The sequence below is a fragment of the Triturus cristatus genome, chromosome 7, assembly GCF_964204655.1.
Source record: "Triturus cristatus chromosome 7, aTriCri1.1, whole genome shotgun sequence".
Classification (NCBI taxonomy): Eukaryota; Metazoa; Chordata; class Amphibia; order Caudata; family Salamandridae; genus Triturus; species Triturus cristatus.
The window spans coordinates 1,096,020,586-1,096,038,245 of record NC_140590.1 but is presented as its reverse complement, the minus strand read 5'-3'; the positions used below and the strand labels follow the sequence as shown (position 1 = coordinate 1,096,038,245).

At 41.1% G+C, this 17,660-nt stretch overlaps 1 protein-coding gene across 1 annotated transcript in view; it reads left to right on the top strand.

Moving 5' to 3' along the window:
• LOC146811151 (uncharacterized) overlaps window positions 1-17,660 on the top strand; it is a 240,504-nt gene that overhangs the window by 72,316 nt on the left and 150,528 nt on the right. The window contains exon 6 of the mRNA XM_085618216.1: window positions 4,680-4,733. Coding sequence (XP_085474342.1) covers window positions 4,680-4,733 — 54 coding nt within the window. The remainder of the gene's footprint in view (window positions 1-4,679; window positions 4,734-17,660) is intronic.

Genomic DNA, 17,660 nt, shown 5'->3' with positions numbered 1-17,660 from the left:
TCACTTTATTACTAGTAACCAGTGCTAATGTGCCTGTGCTCTCTCCTGTAAACATGTTAACATTGGTTCTACTTGAAAGTCCTTCGTAAAGCGCACTACATGTGCCCAGGACCTGTAAATTAAATGCTACTAGTGGTCCTGCAGCAATTATTGTGCCACCCACTTAAGTAGCCCTCTAACTATGGCTCAGGCCTGATGTAGCAGGGCTTGTGTGTGCAATGTAAATTGCTATTTCGACCTGACAAGTTAAACATCTTGCCAGGTATAATCCCTTCCCTTTTTAAGAATATTAGTCACCCCTATGGTAGGCTGTGGACAACCCAGGGGGCAGGATGCAATGTATTGTACCTTTAAGTTTAGCATTTCCTAGTAGGGAAAAGCTCTCAAATTCGTTTTTTACTAATGCAAGGCCTATCTATCATAACATTGGGATCACCTTATTACATTTTTAAGTGTAATTTTCAATTGCTAAGAGAAATACTTTTTGATTGGCGTGTCTCTGGACTCACAATTTAAAATCATAACTTATGGTAAAGTTGATTTTAAATTGCTAGTCTGAAAATGTCACTTTTAGAAAGTTGGCCTTTTCCTACTTTAGCAATTTGGTTGCTGGTGCCTGTCTCTGATAGATGTTCGGGGAGGGTGACAGCTGGGCTTTGTGTATTTTCCCTGGACAGCCATATGTAATGGGAGCTTAAGTGTGACTTGATGGGCCATCCTCGGAGATGGGAGAGAGGAACTGAGCAAAGCCTTACACGTACACCTGAACAGGATGTGTCCTGTCCCCACACAAAGGTCAATATACCCTCCTGTAGTGTGTCTGGAGCCAGGGCAGTAAAGGAGGACCTCTGTGCATTTCATACAAATCTCCTTGAAGTCTCCCCCACTTCAATGGAACAACTGCGCACAAGTACTGGAATTCTTACACCATGACTTGAGTACTCTTCTGGACCTGTGACCACTCTGCCAGGAAGAAGAACTACTGTGCTGCTAAAGGAAAGCCATTCTGCTGGACTGCTGTTTGCTCAATTCCTGCCTTGCTGTGTTGACCGGCTGCCTGCTGATCTCTCTTACCTGGGTGAGAAGGACTGGAGCTGCATCACTTGAATGCAGAGTCAGTCAAGGGCTAGCTGGCTGGCCTCCTAATCTGAAGTCTCGGGGATATAAAAAACTTTAAACCAGTCTCCGACGACGTTTCGACAGTGCCCTGCCAAGGTGTGGCACCCCAGTCCTGGACCCTTTGAAGTGGGCCTAAAGTGACCATTGCATCGAGAGCAGAATCAATGCATCACCGCTGTTGCAGAAGCAGGATTGATGTATCATACATGGATCCTGAGTATCACCTTCAGTACAGCTGCTTCAGAACTGCTGCATTGCCACCACTGTGTGGAAAAGATCAATATATCACCCCTACTGCATGGAGAAACACAGTACATCACCTCCAGAACTGCCCCGCCTCAGAACCGGTACATCACCCTCAGCTCAGAACTGACGCATTGCTGCCCTCGCATGGAGCGCGGAAGCCGCCATCAGCGAGAGGCAGCACTGGAGCTACAGCCACAGCCAGCAGCACAATCCAGGGGGGACTGCAAGCCCCACAAGTTAAGCGCCGGGAGGTGCTGACATCACTGTGTTCACGCCCGAAGGCGTGTAAAAGCCCATCACAGCTCCCGCAGCGCAGGAGCCACCAGCAGCGAGAGGCAGCACCAGAGCTACAGCCACAGCCAGCACCACAATCCAGGGGCGACTCCAAGCCCCACAAGCCAAGTGCCAGAAGGCACTGACATCACTGTGTCTGTGTCAGGCGGTGCGGAAAAGTACATCGCCGCTCCAGCAGTGCAGGACATGCGCGGGCGTGCCCGGGCCACACCCAGGGTGGGCCCATCTGCGTCCTTCAGCGACAGGAAGAGGCAGGGCAGTGCCACCCCCTTACGAGGCCTTCAGATGCAATGAGGTGAGTGCCCCCAAGTTCAAGTTTAAATTCCTGGCTTACCCTGACAGCTGCAAACTGTTTTATTTGTTTTAAAACATATCATGGGGAAGCGCATCGGGCAAACAAATGCACGCCCTGTCACCAGTAGCATCAATAGCATGCTTAAAACGGTGGTCACCATTGTGTCAGGGGAAATCAAACTCACCGAGTGTCATTTGTCTCTTGGTAATGATTAACTTACACACCAGAGGGGCCCCATCTGACCCTGACCCTTTACTTGAACTGGGCCCAGCTACCGCATAGGACCCCCGCAGCCCCACTTTTAAGGCACTAATAACAATAATAACACTCTGGGACATTCTGTCATTGGGCTATACTTGGGCTACATCTGGGTGATATTTGGGCTACATTTGGGCTCTTTGTCTCTGGTGGCCATCATGGGAGATTTATTTGTTATGAAGTTTCCTAATTTCCTCATTTACTGCAGTCTCCTCAGTAGGAAATACTTTCAGTTTTTTACTTTAGTTCCATCAAGAAGGCATTCAGATGTGTCACACATTTGCCTTAAATTCTGAATGTTAGCACTCTAGTTAGTTGCTCATTAGATCGCTGTAGTAAAGCTACTGCTCACCAGGGAAGTCTGCTGCTGGTATTCAAAGTGCATGTTTCAGTCTGCATGTCAGAATTTTTTTATGAAATAGAAGAGGATTTGAGAAGTCAAAATGTGCCCTAATTTTTCTTTCTGCAGCACTAATCTTAACTTCTATGGCAAAATTAACCCCCTCATTTTGTTCCTTTGTAAATTAAATGTTTTAAGTGTTACCACTTTATTCCAATCAAGATGGCTTCAGGTGTGCCATACTTTTGTCATAAGTAAGACTGTTAGCGCTCTAGTTGTTCGTTAGAACACTCTGGGACATTCTGTCATTGGGCTATACTTGGGCTACATCTGGGTGATATTTGTGCTACATTTGGGCTCTTTTGTCTCTGGTGGCCATTTTGGGAGACTTATTTGTTATGAAGTTTCCTAATTTCCTCATTTACTACAGTCTCCCCAGTAAGAAATACTTTCAGTTTTTTATAGGCCTGGGCGGTAAATTCCGTTCCGTTCGCGGAATTTGCGAAATTTGCGAAATTTGGGTAATTTCGCGTTCCGCGGAGAACGCGAAATTGCAAAAAAATCTACGTTCCGCAACTTCGCCAAATTTTTTGCTTGTTCGCGTTCTCAATATGCGTGTTCGCGAGATATTTCACCGCGAGCACGCAAACAGCGATTGCGAACAGGAAAAAAGTATCGCGAACAAGCAATTCCGCGTGTTCGCGGAATTTCTGCATGTTCGCGGGGCTTTTTTACCGTTTCGCGGAGATTTGCGTAACGCGATTACGCAAATTCCGCCCACCCCTAGTTTTTTACTTTGCTTCCAACAAGAAGGCATTCAGATGTGTCACACATTTGCCATAAATTCAGAATGTTAGCACTCTAGTTGCTTATTAGATCACTGTAGTAAAGCTACTGCTCACCAGGGAAGTCTGCTGCTGGTGTTGAAAGTGAATGTTTCAGTCTGCATGTCAAAATTTTTTTAAACAAATAGAAGAGGATTTGAGAAGTCATTCAAAATGTGCCCTAATTTTTCTGTCTGCAGCACTAATCATACTTTCTATGGCAAAATGAACCCTCTCATTTTCTTCCTTTTTAAATTAAATGTTACCACTTTATTCCAATCAAGATGGCTTCAGGTGTGCAATACGTTTGTCATAAGTAAGACTGTTAGCGCTCTAGTTGTTCTTTAGAACACTCTGGGAAGCTGCAGTAGAACACAAAGGAATCAACTGACAGTCTCTGCCTTGTTGGATGTACATGTTTTACTGAGAAGGTCAGACTTCATTCTCACATGACTACGAGAGAGATAATGTGAATTTACAGAAAATATGCTCTCAGTTTAGCTTCAGGATCACCTTCCAAACCTCTGTGGGAAAAGCATGAGAAAATAGTTTTCTCTCAAACATGATTCATGATATCACAGCAGAAGGCTTTTTCACATGGTAAAATCACCTTAGTAGAACACACCACAATTCCTAAAATGAATATGGTACCATCAACAAATGATTTCTAATGTAACTAATGTCTTAAAACCTTCTATTAACTGCAATGCTTTTTAATGAGGTGCTATCATGTATATTGGTCCCAAGATGGCTGCCAATACTTCTTGGATGAAGTACTGACAGCCAATCAGATCTCACGATGAGATGTGTGTTTAGGCTCCGCCCAGATATATCTATATTTTTAACTCTAATTTTCTCTGGATGTACTGAACAGATTTACACCATTTAAGCAAAAGGCACGAGTCTGAACTGAGGACTACTCGTATGTGTGGTAAAAATTTGTGTGATAAAAAATGGATGGTAAAGGCACTGCGTGCTAATTAATGCAATGTAAAGGCTGTTTCCCAGGGTGGTTGCACCTTTGCTTTGAAGTATTTTAAACTCTTTCCCACCTACATAAAAACAGAAAATGCAAGGTAACTGCATCTTCGTGAGGAGCTGAACATTTCAGCAAAATCCCGGCCTGGGCTTTGGCCCAAGGTGCATATTATCTGATACTCTGATATGAATGTAGCCAAATGCAAGGAATGCTTTTATGCTGATTAGTGCACTTTTTGCAGATTGGGGGGAAAACTGTCAATATACTTGTTAGCTTTCAAAGTACTTTATAAACTCATTAATTGTTCGACTTTTTGTGTTTTAGGAAAACACAGTAAATAATGTGGAGAATCCAGCATCGAATCTGATCAAGTCACTGGTAAAAATCCTTTATAATTAATTTGTGTTAGGGATTTTTCAGCATAGTTTATTTTTATATATGAAGTGTTTGATTTACAAAATGTTTGAAACGCCGATCTAGAATAAATGAAGCAAATTGTTTATTTTAAACAGACAAATGCGTCAATTTTCAATATACAGCACATATTCCTATATACCCTTCTGTGGGGATGCTGTGTGTTACCAATCAATATGGTGGAAGGCATTGGCTTAACCCTATGGCGACTGATTGCACAGAATTGTTAGGAATGTTATCTGCATTAGCCCAATGGTAGAGGCTCAGCATAAGGGTTTAAGTTAGGCTTAACAGCTAGATGCTAGAAAAATGAACGTATCTATCAATCAATCAGGATTTGTAGAGTGTGGCTGCTTCACCCATGAGGGTCTTGAGGCGCTGTCAGATAATGCTGCCTGTTCTCCTATTGATTGAACATCCATGTCATGAGGTCCTAATTGAATTGCAAGAGCGATGGTGAGGCTCTGATATGCAGGGGGAGGTAATTCCAGGTCTTAGCACCTAGATGGGTGAAGGAGCAGCCTCTGCTGTATGTCTGGCAGATGCGACAGAGCAAGGAATCTGGATCTGAGTTTCCTAGTGGGCTGGTAAATGGTTTTGCGTTGGTTAAGGTACACCAGTCCTTATTTGTATGATGCCTTGCATGAGTGGGTGAGTAGTTTGTACTGCTATCGCTTCTCTTGTAAATCCTCTATGATAAATTTAATCAATCTTGCAAATGAATGACAGAAGAAAAGGTAGAATTTAGTTCTTACTAAGTGGAGATACTTGAGTGTATGAGCTATATTTGACTTAACCTTGACTCACCTATAAAGCAGTGATTTTAAAGGTGGTTGGCAATAAATATCTTTGATCCTCATCATGTGTATCAGCGGTTATCAACACTTGTCAGTTTTTGCTTTCTTTAATTTTGTATTTTCATCTAATGATTGGATATTTTTGCTCAATTAGGTGATTCTATAAATTCTAACCATCTTTATCTAGCACAACTTTGTCTTAAAAATTGAAATTCCGATCTTCAAATCTTTGGGCAATTAGTTCTGTTTTTCCTATGAGAAAATGTCAGCCCTTTACTCCTGTCTGTCACTTGATTTAAGGTGACAGATAGATTAAAGGTAATATGTTAGGATAAAGAAAGAGTTCAGGTTTGGGAAAGGATAGGGAGCAGTAGAGAGGGTATACTATTTTTTGTTTAAACAAGGGAAATCTCAGAAAAATGATTTTGACTAAAATTAAATGTCTGTGACTTCAAGGAAAAACTTAAGGAGATTAAGGCTCAAATTTGAGTATTGTTTACCCCAAAAGTAATCTTCTAATGTTAATGTTGACTCATCAAGATTTAATCTTCACGGATGAATAGCATTGTGGCTCTGAAGCTGGTTTGTAAGAGCCTTTTTACATTTGAAAAAATACCTTGAAGGAAGAACAAATAATAAGCTAGAAGTAGGTGCTGCAGTTACATATTGCTCCCAGGGTGTGTTTAGTTTCCTGAGAGAATTTGTATTGACAGTAAAACACATGCAGAAGGCAGCCTCTGCCACATTTCTAAATGCAGTGTTGCACTAAGATGTTGCAACAATATCGCATTACCTGCTTTGATTGTTATGCCCAAACACAAAAATGGTGGTTTTCTTAGTTCTTAACTCTGACTGGACATGCTTCAACATCATTTTTTAGCTCAAATACAGTGATAATTGGCAAAATGCCTGCAAAAAGAAAAGTTTTAGCCACTGGTAGTTGAGTCCACTTTCCAGTCCATCGTTTTTCACCTACTGTGCCACTTCAGACAGAGATAAGGTACCTGAAAATCAACCTTGGTCCAAAAGGAAATGTCCCATCCATAATAACAAGCCAGGTCCTCTCTGAACAAGAACACTTCCAATCCATATCAGTTTTAACATACATTTGCCTTGTTAGTAAAGAATTGTTTGAATCTTGGGGGGTATACAGGACTCACATCTGAGCATACTCGCCACAATTAAGTGTCACACTCATCAAAACACAAAGATAATGGAAATAATGCATGCAGAAAAAGTCTCAGACTCTGGCAGTCAACTTTTCAATTCATCATTTTTTACCCACTATGCCCCACCAGAGATATGCATACAAATCATCATTGGTCCTGCTTTGATAGGAAAGGTCAAAACAAACTGTGAAGTCTCATCTTCAGTTATGGGAACACAAGCAACCCACGGCCTGTATTAGCTTAATTCGACATTAGCATTGTGGTATTGTTTAAGTGAGCATGAGACTCACATCCCCCTCCAGTGATGATATTACCACTAGAAGAGCTTCTGGACCAGATGATATTCCAGGTGACTTATTTGTCTATGATTGAGAAAATTGACCCAAGTATATTCTTGCCTTTGTCAATGCCAATGCCATAGTAGAGGGAGCTTCCATCTCGAGTTCATAGAAGGGAGCAGAGATTATTCTTGTTTCTAAAAAGGGGGACAGATCCTTACCTGCCAGGACCAATAAGGCTTATAGACTGTATCCAAAAAATTCAAAACCATGACTGGGTCGCAAAATACAAGATGATAACTCCCTTTAATCTGTTTTCACTAGAAAACTAGCACTATTGTTCAGGGTTTTCAATTCATTCAGAAATTTTGGAAGATGGTTCTTATCATCAGAGGCAGCTTATATATTGCCTTCATCGATCTCAAGTCAGAATTCAACCTATTTCCCCACTTTAAATTATGGCAGGTTCTTCGAGAAATGGGTATGCCCCTTGATCTCATAGTTTTGGTCATCTGTCTGCAAAAAGAAAATTATGCCAGAGTATATCGGGGTAACCTGGGCAGGCTTACTGATTGGATTCCCGCAAATAAAGTAGTCTGTCAGGGCTGTGTCCTGGCTCCCACTTTGTTCCTTATATCTTAATGATATAGTCCACTATTTATATCAGCACACCACTACTGCCCCATTCTAGCGACACCTAAGACACCTATGTTGCTACTTGATGATGACACCTAATTGATCTCCAAAAATCTTAGTGGACTCCAACACTAACTAACTACACTGTTTTGAGTAGTTTGCACCTCCTGTGGTTTGAAGATCAAAGTAGCAAGGACAAAGTTATTTACTTTCAATCAGCATTAAACCTTTAAAAGTAGATTACTGCTATGGGGCATGACACTTGAGAGGGTGGATTCATTTAACTGTCTGGGTATCACATTGTCCTTATCCATGTCTTGGAAGCCTCACATTGAGAAAATGACTCTTAGACCCAAGCAGATCACAGGTGCTATTTCCAAGGAACATTCTGCCTCCTTTAGGAAACCAATAGCACCCTTTCCCCAGATATACAAAGCTAAGGCTGTGGGTTCTTCCAAGTATGGTTTTGAATTACTGTTCAGATATTGTAATATTGAACTCCAATATCAGTGTCCTAGTATAAGCAGCAAAGAATAAGCTCTCCTTCCTCTGAGCACTCCAACCTTTCCATTGTTGCTTTATATGGGTAGGAAGGCAATAGATGATAAGCCCATGTATCGCCCACAGCCATTCTGGAGGAGTATTTAGTTTTACTCCAGAACTTTTTCATTATGCTGCTGCTTTGCAGGTTGTTCTGAACACTGATAGTATCAACAAAATCATGTGATTCACCCATAGTAAAATAAATGCTGAACTGTTAGAAACGGGAGTCTCTAGTTGGCATAGTTGTGCCTTTGTCAAAGTAGGGACCCTTCTTCCTAGTCAGGAACCCCTGCTTGCCCCCTTGGTAGCTTGGCATGAGCAGTCAGACTTGCCTCAGAGGTAGTGTGTAAAGCATTTGCACATAACTAACAGTAATGCGGTGAAAACACTACAAAAGGACACCACACAAGTTTTGAAAAATATCCAATACTTTAGATAGTCAAAAAAGACAAAAGCGGTAAGAATCCACCATACAGTACTTAAAAATATGCACTTTACAAGATTAACCTTAAAATTCAGTTCCTTGGAGTCGGTCCGCGATACCGAAAATGACAGAATCCAACAGTTCTGTCTGACCACTCCAGTCCATGTGTTGGCAGACTAGTGAACAGTACCTTTTTGTTGTAGCTGACACGTTGGCGCGAGTCAGTTGTGGTAACTGTTGTGGTTGCAATACAAAGTATAGCGGTGCAGCGTGCAGTGCCCTCAAGGCATGGTGCAGGCAGCGGCTCGGTGATGCTCGTCCAGCAGTGTTGTTGATACCAGGGCTACGATGCAGAGTGTGGCGGTGCTCATTGCAGTGCTGACAGGTCATGGTGCAAGTGACAGAGCCGGTTAGCGGGAGCTGGCACCGGTCAGCCCAGACTGCAGTGTGGGACGAGGAGGTGCCTCATGAGACATAAAGCGGTGCCCCCAGCCATGATGCGTTTATAGGTGTCCAAGTCAGCAGGCAGCAATGGCATCGGTGAGACCAGTGTGGTGTACTGAAGTGAGGTGGTGCGGAGTACAGTGCCCACAGGTCACGGTGCAAGCATGGCTTGGTTGGCGACGGTGGCAGTCGTATTCAATGGTGAGACCAGGGTTGTGGTGCAAGATGTCTTGGTGCACTCTGCGGTGCCTTCAGGACACAGAGATGGAGGTGGTTGCTTTTCCCTCTCTGTGGCAAGTTAAACCATGGTTCCTGAGGAGGAACCCAGAGGTTGGTGAAGTCTTTGCGGTCCCTGAGACTTCAGAACAGGAGGCAAGCTCTACTTAAAGCCCTTGGAGATACTCATCACAAGTAAAGAAAGTTCAGCCCAGTCCTTTCACTGCCCAGGGCATAAGCAGCAACTGCTGGCCAACCCAACAAAGCACCAACAAAGCAAAGGGGCACTACTCCTCCAGTCCAGCTCTTCCAGCTCATCTTTTTGGCAGGTTTCTTGATTCTCTGAAATCTTCTATCTCCCTGAGACTTCCAACAAGAGTCAAGCTGTACTTCAAGCCCTTGGAGAGAACTCTAACAGCTGGATGATGAAAGTACAATCCAGTCCATTCCCTGCTCAAGACAGAAGCAGCAATCAGCAGGCCAACACAGCAGAGAACACAGCAAAGTAGCAGTTCCTCCTGACAGCTTTTTCAGCTCTTCTTCCTGGCAGGTTCCTTAGTTCAGCAGTGATCTACATTTCTGGGGTCTGGGCCCCAATGTTTATACTCAGTTTTTCTTTGTTCTTTTGGGCTCAGAGTATCTGTACTGGTCCCAAACCAGTTCTTTCCTCTTTGGACTAATTTCCTGGCAGGAGGTGGAGACAGCATTGTACAAGGCCGAGAGGGCCTATTCATGTGCTAGGAAAATCTCCTCCCACCACTCTAAATACAGATCAGGCCTATTCAGGTGATAGTGAAAACACCTCCCACTAGACTGAATGCAGCCCAGGTCTATTCAGTCCAGTCCTGACTTATTCAGGAAGGGCAGGACACACATCAACCCCCCCCCCCCAGTGGCTGTCTGAGAAAATGCACATCTCCAGCCCCTGTCACTCCAAAGCCAGACAGTCAATCCACAAACCAACAGAGGCACACAGGTGGGCTAAGCATAAAAATACCTACTTTCTAAAAATTGTATTTTGAAACACACTATATAAAAATCATCGTTACTAAAATATTCATGTTTATATTCTGAGTTCTGGCATGATAAACTCCATCTTTCTATCTTGTCCCAAAGCAAGTTATATGTATAAGATGTTATAAGTATACTCCCATTCTATCCTATGACACAGATAGCCTTTCAATAGTGAAAAACAAAATACACTGTATTTCACTATCAGGACATGTCCTAGACCTCAGTACATGTCCCATCTTTCACATGCATTGCACCCTGACCCTGGGGCGACCTGGGGTCTACCTTCGGGGTGTCTTCAATGTAAGAAAAAGGAAGGTTAGGGCCTGGCAACTGGGTGCACTTACCATGTGGACATGGCCGTACAAAACTGTGCACAGACACTACAGTGGCAGGTCTGAGTTACATTTAGAGGCTGCTCATATGGATGGCAAAATCAGTGCTGCAGGCCTACTAGCAGCATCTGATTACAGGCCCTGGGCACATACAGTACACTAAACTAGGGAATTACCAGTAAATAAATCATATATGGCAATCATGTAATCACCAATCCATAAACACAATTTACAGGGAGAGCATTTGCACTCTAGAACTGGATAGCAGTGGTAAAGTGCCCAGAGTCCTAAAACCAACAAAAACAGGGTCAAAAACAGGAGGTCAAGAAGCAAAAAAGTCTGGGGGGCAAACACGCTGAAAAAGCCAAGTCTAACATGAACTCTGCATGAAGGAGCTCTGGGAGATTTAGTCTCAAATTGCTGTTGAAAAAGCAATATTGGTCTTGGCTTATGCAGAGTAACATTGATATAGCTGCCCATATGGATAGCAAAATCAGTGCTGCATGCCTACTAGCAGCATCTGATTACAGGCCCTGGGCACATACAGTACACTACACTAGGGAATTACCAGTAAATAAATCATATATGGCAATCATGTAATCACCAATCCATAAACACAATTTACAGGGAGAGCATTTGCACCCTAGAACTGGATAGCAGTGGTAAAGTGCCCAGAGTCCTAAAACCAACAAAAACAGGGTCAAAAACAGGAGGCCAAGAAGCAAAAAAGTCTGGGGGGCAAACACGCTGAAAAAGCCAAGTCTAACATGAACTCTGCATGAAGGAGCTCTGGGAGATTCAGTCTCAAATTGCTGTTGAAAAATCAATATTGGTCTTGGCTTATGCAGAGTAACATTGCTATAGATTCCAGAGCCATGTTGCCAGAAGGGTTTCTTGATTTTAAAATAACTAGTGTCCTGGAACACTGTTGGGACTGTATAAGTGTCCCACTGGTCAGGAAACTCTACTTTCAACCATTGAAAGCGTTTACCTGTAAATGGGCATCTTATGATAACTCTGCTCTGTGTCCTGTTTGTAATAATGCTGATCAAACCATAGCCCATGTCTTGTTCACCTGTCCAGCCTATGCTGGCCTGTATCAAGAATGGATCAAGCCTCTTTGCAAGTAGCTGGGGACATGTAGTCATAGTACTGCATTAAGAATTCTTAGATCAGATTCTCGTGCAGTTGCCACATTTTTGGGTTGCATGTGATTCCTCAGAAGAAGGCTACTTTCTCCTTAGTATCACCAGAGGCTTTTTTGTAAATTAGGCAATGTAATGTTTTATGCACTGTACTGTATTTTGCATTTTAGGTTCTTATGTCTTATTGTTGATGATATCTGTGAGATCTACTGTATGCTTTGGAATCCCAACCCTCATCTCACTTATGAATTGATCCACTTTCTCTATCTTGTGGCGCTGTTTATTTCATTATGAAATATATATTTATAGAATTAGTTTATATTGATTGTATTGCCTAGTGGATTTTAATATTTTATTAATTCACACTGTGTGCTACTTTTCATTGCATACTTTTATAGCACAGTCTGCCAAAATAAAGTTATTTGATTTGACTTGAAAACACAACATTGATGCCATTTCAGACACAGATCAGCTATATATCAATCATCCTTGTTCCTGCTTTATGGGAATAGTCCTGTCCGAATGGCCACCTTTATAGGGGACATAGCATGTTAGTTCAACTGGACTGTCTCACTGTAGAAATACCAAGGCTAATTTGTATATGGCTAGATCCTGCCTGTGGTTGCATGGTGATCAACATTCGATGGACTGGAAAATGCACCAATAATTGCTAGTGGCTAAGATTAATTCAAGCATTCCATTCTTTATTAGTTCTATTTTCCTTAGATTCATTTTTTGATTAGGGGTTTCAGTAGTTATACAAAAATGTTTTTTTTTAAATGTTATTTGCTAGGGCATCTGCACAGGTGTTCACAATTTGAAAAACTCATTTATTGCAGGGCTTTAAGGCTGCCTTTTAGCTGCAACCTTCTTCCTTCTTTGTATGCTGCTGGCATTTTGACAGGCTGCAATGGACTTGCAAGTGAAGCATCTAAAAATAGTCCTGCTCTGACTAAACTTTTGCAATATGCAGTTGAAAAGACAGTGCTTTACCTCACAGGGTCTCTTCTACTTGCAAACCTCTCTCAAAATTGGATCATAAGAATTATGAATTCTCTCTCTGTGAAGGTCAGCGTTTGGGTTTCATGTGAGTTAAAGGAGGAAAGTAAATCAACAAGTGCACATTTGGTGCAGTACTATCTCTTAGCTATTCAAGCAGAGAGGCAGGGATCATTCTGTAGGAAGTGTGGAGGCAGAAACATGTTGGTGTTACACTCGGGTATGCATTACACAGGCTCCCTAACACAATGATTTTACTTATACCATAGGGAGAACTCCATCACTTTTTACTTGCATTTACTTTATATTTACAAATATAGAGCAATATTAAGGAGACCTTGGTATATCTGTGGAATTTGATTTTGATGCTCATAGTAGTTCATGTAATGGTTTTACATAAGATAAGAAAGGTAAGGGTCAGCCAAGAGCCACGAAGGCACCCGAACATGACCTTTTCTTGGAAGAATGATGTATCTCCTCTACAAGTTCTGACCAGCCCATCCCCTAAAAAGGACTGAACCAATGTATCTGTTCCCCCAGCAATCTCTATCAACTCTCTTATTCTTTTAATCAGAATATTGTGATCAACCTTGGTAAGGGCCTCCAAGAAATGTAGTAACATGAACAAAGCACAATCCCCACCATCCATAATGTCTAAGATGAGTAGATGTACATCTAACAGTCCTATCCAAGTCCTTTTGTTCATTCTAATGTTTGACTGCCACAACCCTCAATGAGTTCTTACCTCACTATAATTGATGTAGAAATATATTAATTATAAATTCCATGTTATACCTCATTTCAAGTAAAAAAAAACTTCAATAAGTAGATATCTGCCTCACCCCTTAGGTACCTCATCACTGGGCAATGGTACTTACCAGGTCCTGTGAATACCTCAACAATGGGTAATTTTATTTACTGGGTACCGTAAATGCCTCAGCCATTGAGGTCTTAAGTTTGGTTGTTTGTCCTGAATAACACATAATTTAAAGCATCTACAATAATAGAATACTAATTTTGTGCAAAGTTAACCTCATGATATTACAAAAGAAAGCATCATGAATGCATCATTTTCACATACTGCTGCATTTACAATAAAGAATCATCTCATGGATAGTGAACATTTGCATTGTGAAAGTCACCACTCTTTAAAACATATGAACTTTGACACTTAGGGCTCTATTTACATAATACATTTACACATGTATATTTACTCATGTATAAATGTATGCAAATTCCCAGGTGTAAATCTATACTTTGTTGCTAGCAATCTTTTCCAAGTATAGATGTACACCTTAGTACAGACCTACAAGTCTCCACCTCCTTAAACCATAGGAGTGTTGGGTAGAGCTATCTAAGATTGAACTTTCGAGTGTAAAATTAGTACTAGTAGCTTTTTTCACTTGTAAGCGGACACAGTTCCGCCACCACCAGTGTGGGGAAGTCCCTATGATACATATAGGGAAAAATAATAACTGGCAATTATTTATAAAAAAATAAAATATTAAAACATGTTTTCATTAATTAAATAACTACTATTAACCTAGAACTAATCAAATAACATGTTTCAACATATTAACTGTTCATAAAATAATTCAATAATTAAAATATATTGTTTAATTTATATATATTATTTCATGATAAGTATCATTTTAAAAATGTTAATAATAGTAAAATATAAGTAAATATGTTTTTAATTAATTTAAAAAATTTTAAAGTGTATTTTTATTTGCTTTTTTCTAAGTTATCAATATGATGTTTACATTTAAATCTAAAATAACCATTTAAAATTTAATTCCAATACATATATCTACATTAAAAATCAAAATAATTTAATTATTTACATTATTTCCAATAGGGTGATTTTTAAGTCCCTGTCACCATTATATTCTAAGGCAATATGTTGCAGTACATTTGAGTAGTACTAGACATACTGCAAGGTGGGACTGGATTAAATGTACAACTGCTTTGTTGTATATTAGGCCGTAGTTAATTTAAAAGTGCTGCCTCTGAATAGTAATGGTCTATTTTGTGACTGGTTGTTTGTATGACTGTGTCCCTACACAAATCCCTACTATTTTGTTGTAGGCATTCACCATTTTCCTGCCACAGTTCCTGGTCTCTCTCACATTATTGTCTAAATACAAATTTTACTCATGTGGGGATCTCACCATTAAAAAGATGGTGGTGCAGATTTCCACCTGTAGGATTGTGAGATGCATTTTGTAGTAAATAAGTAGTACAATGGTAGTAATCCTTTCATACTACTAAATGCAGCTTGTGAATAAGGCTTTTCAAATTTTTGTTTTAAAAGACCTGTTATGTTTGAGACACGGAGGCAGAAAGAGCAGAGTAAAGAGGACCTGCACAAGACACATAAGAAAGATACGGGAAACCACATTATTGCTGAAATTTCTACACAAAAGCCACGGGTTCAGGCCTGAAAAACAAGCTGTTTAAATAATGCTGTACCAAACCACTCTAATATGACAACAGAGTGGGGTATTGGTAGAATCATGGAATGCTGTGTCATCACCAGCAGCCTATGTGCGGACTAGAAGTTTCTACTTTAAATGTTCTGATCAATTGTGGAGCAATATGATGAGCATTGCCATGTGCTCATTACACGAAGTACGCTAAGTGCTTCTCCAAGGCCAATGACTGTCATGCTGGCAAACCAAAAGACAGAGACAGCCTGTGCTGCTTAGATAAATGTTAATTAGGCTCGCTTATTCCTAGATTTGATGTAAATGTTTTGGGATTTTAGCAAAGGGAATTGGCTTGCATCAATTTAGTAATGAGGTGGTTTAATCCTCACTGACTCTCAGACAACTATGAATATGTTGACTCTAAATGACCAGGAGTACGATAATCTCAATATGTGTTAACTTTCTAAATGACTCACAGTTTCTTTTACTAAGAAAGCAATTTAAAATCAAACTGTTTTAACAATATAGAAGGTGTTTCAATTGAGAGAAGCCACCTGGCTCTGTTCCAACTTCCAAAAGTACAAGCCCAAAATTAAACCACCCTCCTTGTGGCCCTAGCAATTGTAAAACTAAGCTCAGACTTTATCTGTGAATGGCACAGTCCAGAGAGAAATCTGATGTCATCTCGTAAAACTTAAAAATCTTTCACTGATGACAATCTCACCACATTTGTGATGCTTGAAGGTGCAGCTACAGTATCCTCAACAGGGACTGACATAGCTGAAACACCTCAGGTATTTCTAGTTTTAAGGCTAATAGGGATAGTCACTGTTATTTAAATATGACATTCACTACAAATACTACTACAGTACACAAGAAAAACTCAAGAAATAGCATGTACATAAAAACCCATACCTGGCTTAGTGGACTTACTCTAAAATGTTTGAGTTATCCCGCAAACTTGTCTGCCAACAATAATCCTACCTAGGACTGAATATATTGAGCATCTAATAGTACTTTCAACTATGCTAGCTAGCTCAGTCATGTGATTATCATTTCCATCAAACTAAGTTTACTTGAGATTGATCAAAAAGTGAAAGCCAGTTATGTTATGTTATTTGCACTTGTAGAGCGGGCGATTACCCTTGGGTGTCCTGGCGCTAAGTACTGGTTGCCTGGGGAAGCTGAAAGAGTACTACTGCGAGAAGAGCCATGTCTTCAGGCCCTTCTGAAATGAAAGAAGATCCGGGGCAGTCTTAAGAAAAAAGGGAATCTCATTCCAGGCTCTCGAGGCACAAAGAGTAAAACTCATGCCTCCCCAATTAACTTTTTTTGACATGGGGACTTGCACTTGTTTAGCACTGGTAGATCGTAACGTTCTACCAGGAACATACCAGTGGAACTTTTGCTTAAGAAACTCAGGACCAATTCCATTGATGGCCTTAAAAACAATACAGAGTGCCTTAAAGCGAGCTCTTTTTTATCGGAAGCCAGTATAGATTCTTAAGCTCTCCTTTCACAGAGACAAATTTAGGTGTTCCGGACAGCAGCCTGGCCGCTGCGTTTTGGACCAATTGGAGCCTATACATATGTTGTTTTTGTATGTTCAGATATAGGCTGTTACAATAGTCCAAACGTGACGTTATAAGGGCCATGACTACTGTCTTGAGATTGCTCTCGGTCAAGAAGATCCTGATTTTCCTTATGATTCTAAGAATCATAAAGCAAGTTGAGGTCACCATGCTTACTTGATCATCCATGGTGAGTTTGTTGTCCACTAATACCCCAAGGTTTTTGGCCTTCTTAGTGGGTATAGGGCAGGAGCCCAGTTCTTCCGACCACCAGTCCGGTGTCCACATTTGTGGATTATTCCCAAACTTTAAGACCTTGGTCTTGTTGGAATTAAGTTTTAAGCAATTGGAGGGCATCCAACAAGATATTGCACTCATGCATTCATGGAAGCGGTCCCCAGTTTCTTTCTCACCTCCCCTAGTCAATGACAACACTATTTGTGTGTCGTCAGTGTATGAGGTGAGCTGGAAGCCAAAAGATATCATAACTCCTGCCAATGGTGCCACGTATATATTAAAAAGGGTTGGGCTAAGAGAAGAGCCCAATAGCACCCCACAAGGGAGTGTAGATGGTTTAGATGGATTACCATCCAGGTCCACAGTTTGAGACCTGTCAGTTAAGAAGGATTGTAAAAGTATCCATGCTGGGCCTTCAACACCGATCTCAGACAACCGGTCCATCAATAATTTATGATGGACCGTGTCAAAGGCCGCGGACAGGTCTAATAAAATTAGTACCGCACTACATCCTCCATCTACGGCCTCTCTAATTTCCTCAGTGGATTTCAACAGAGCCAGCTCAGTGCTATGATCTGCCCTGAACCCATATTGCGATGGGTCCAGAGCGTTATTACAATGGAGAAATGCACTGAGTTGGATGTTCATCACCTTTTC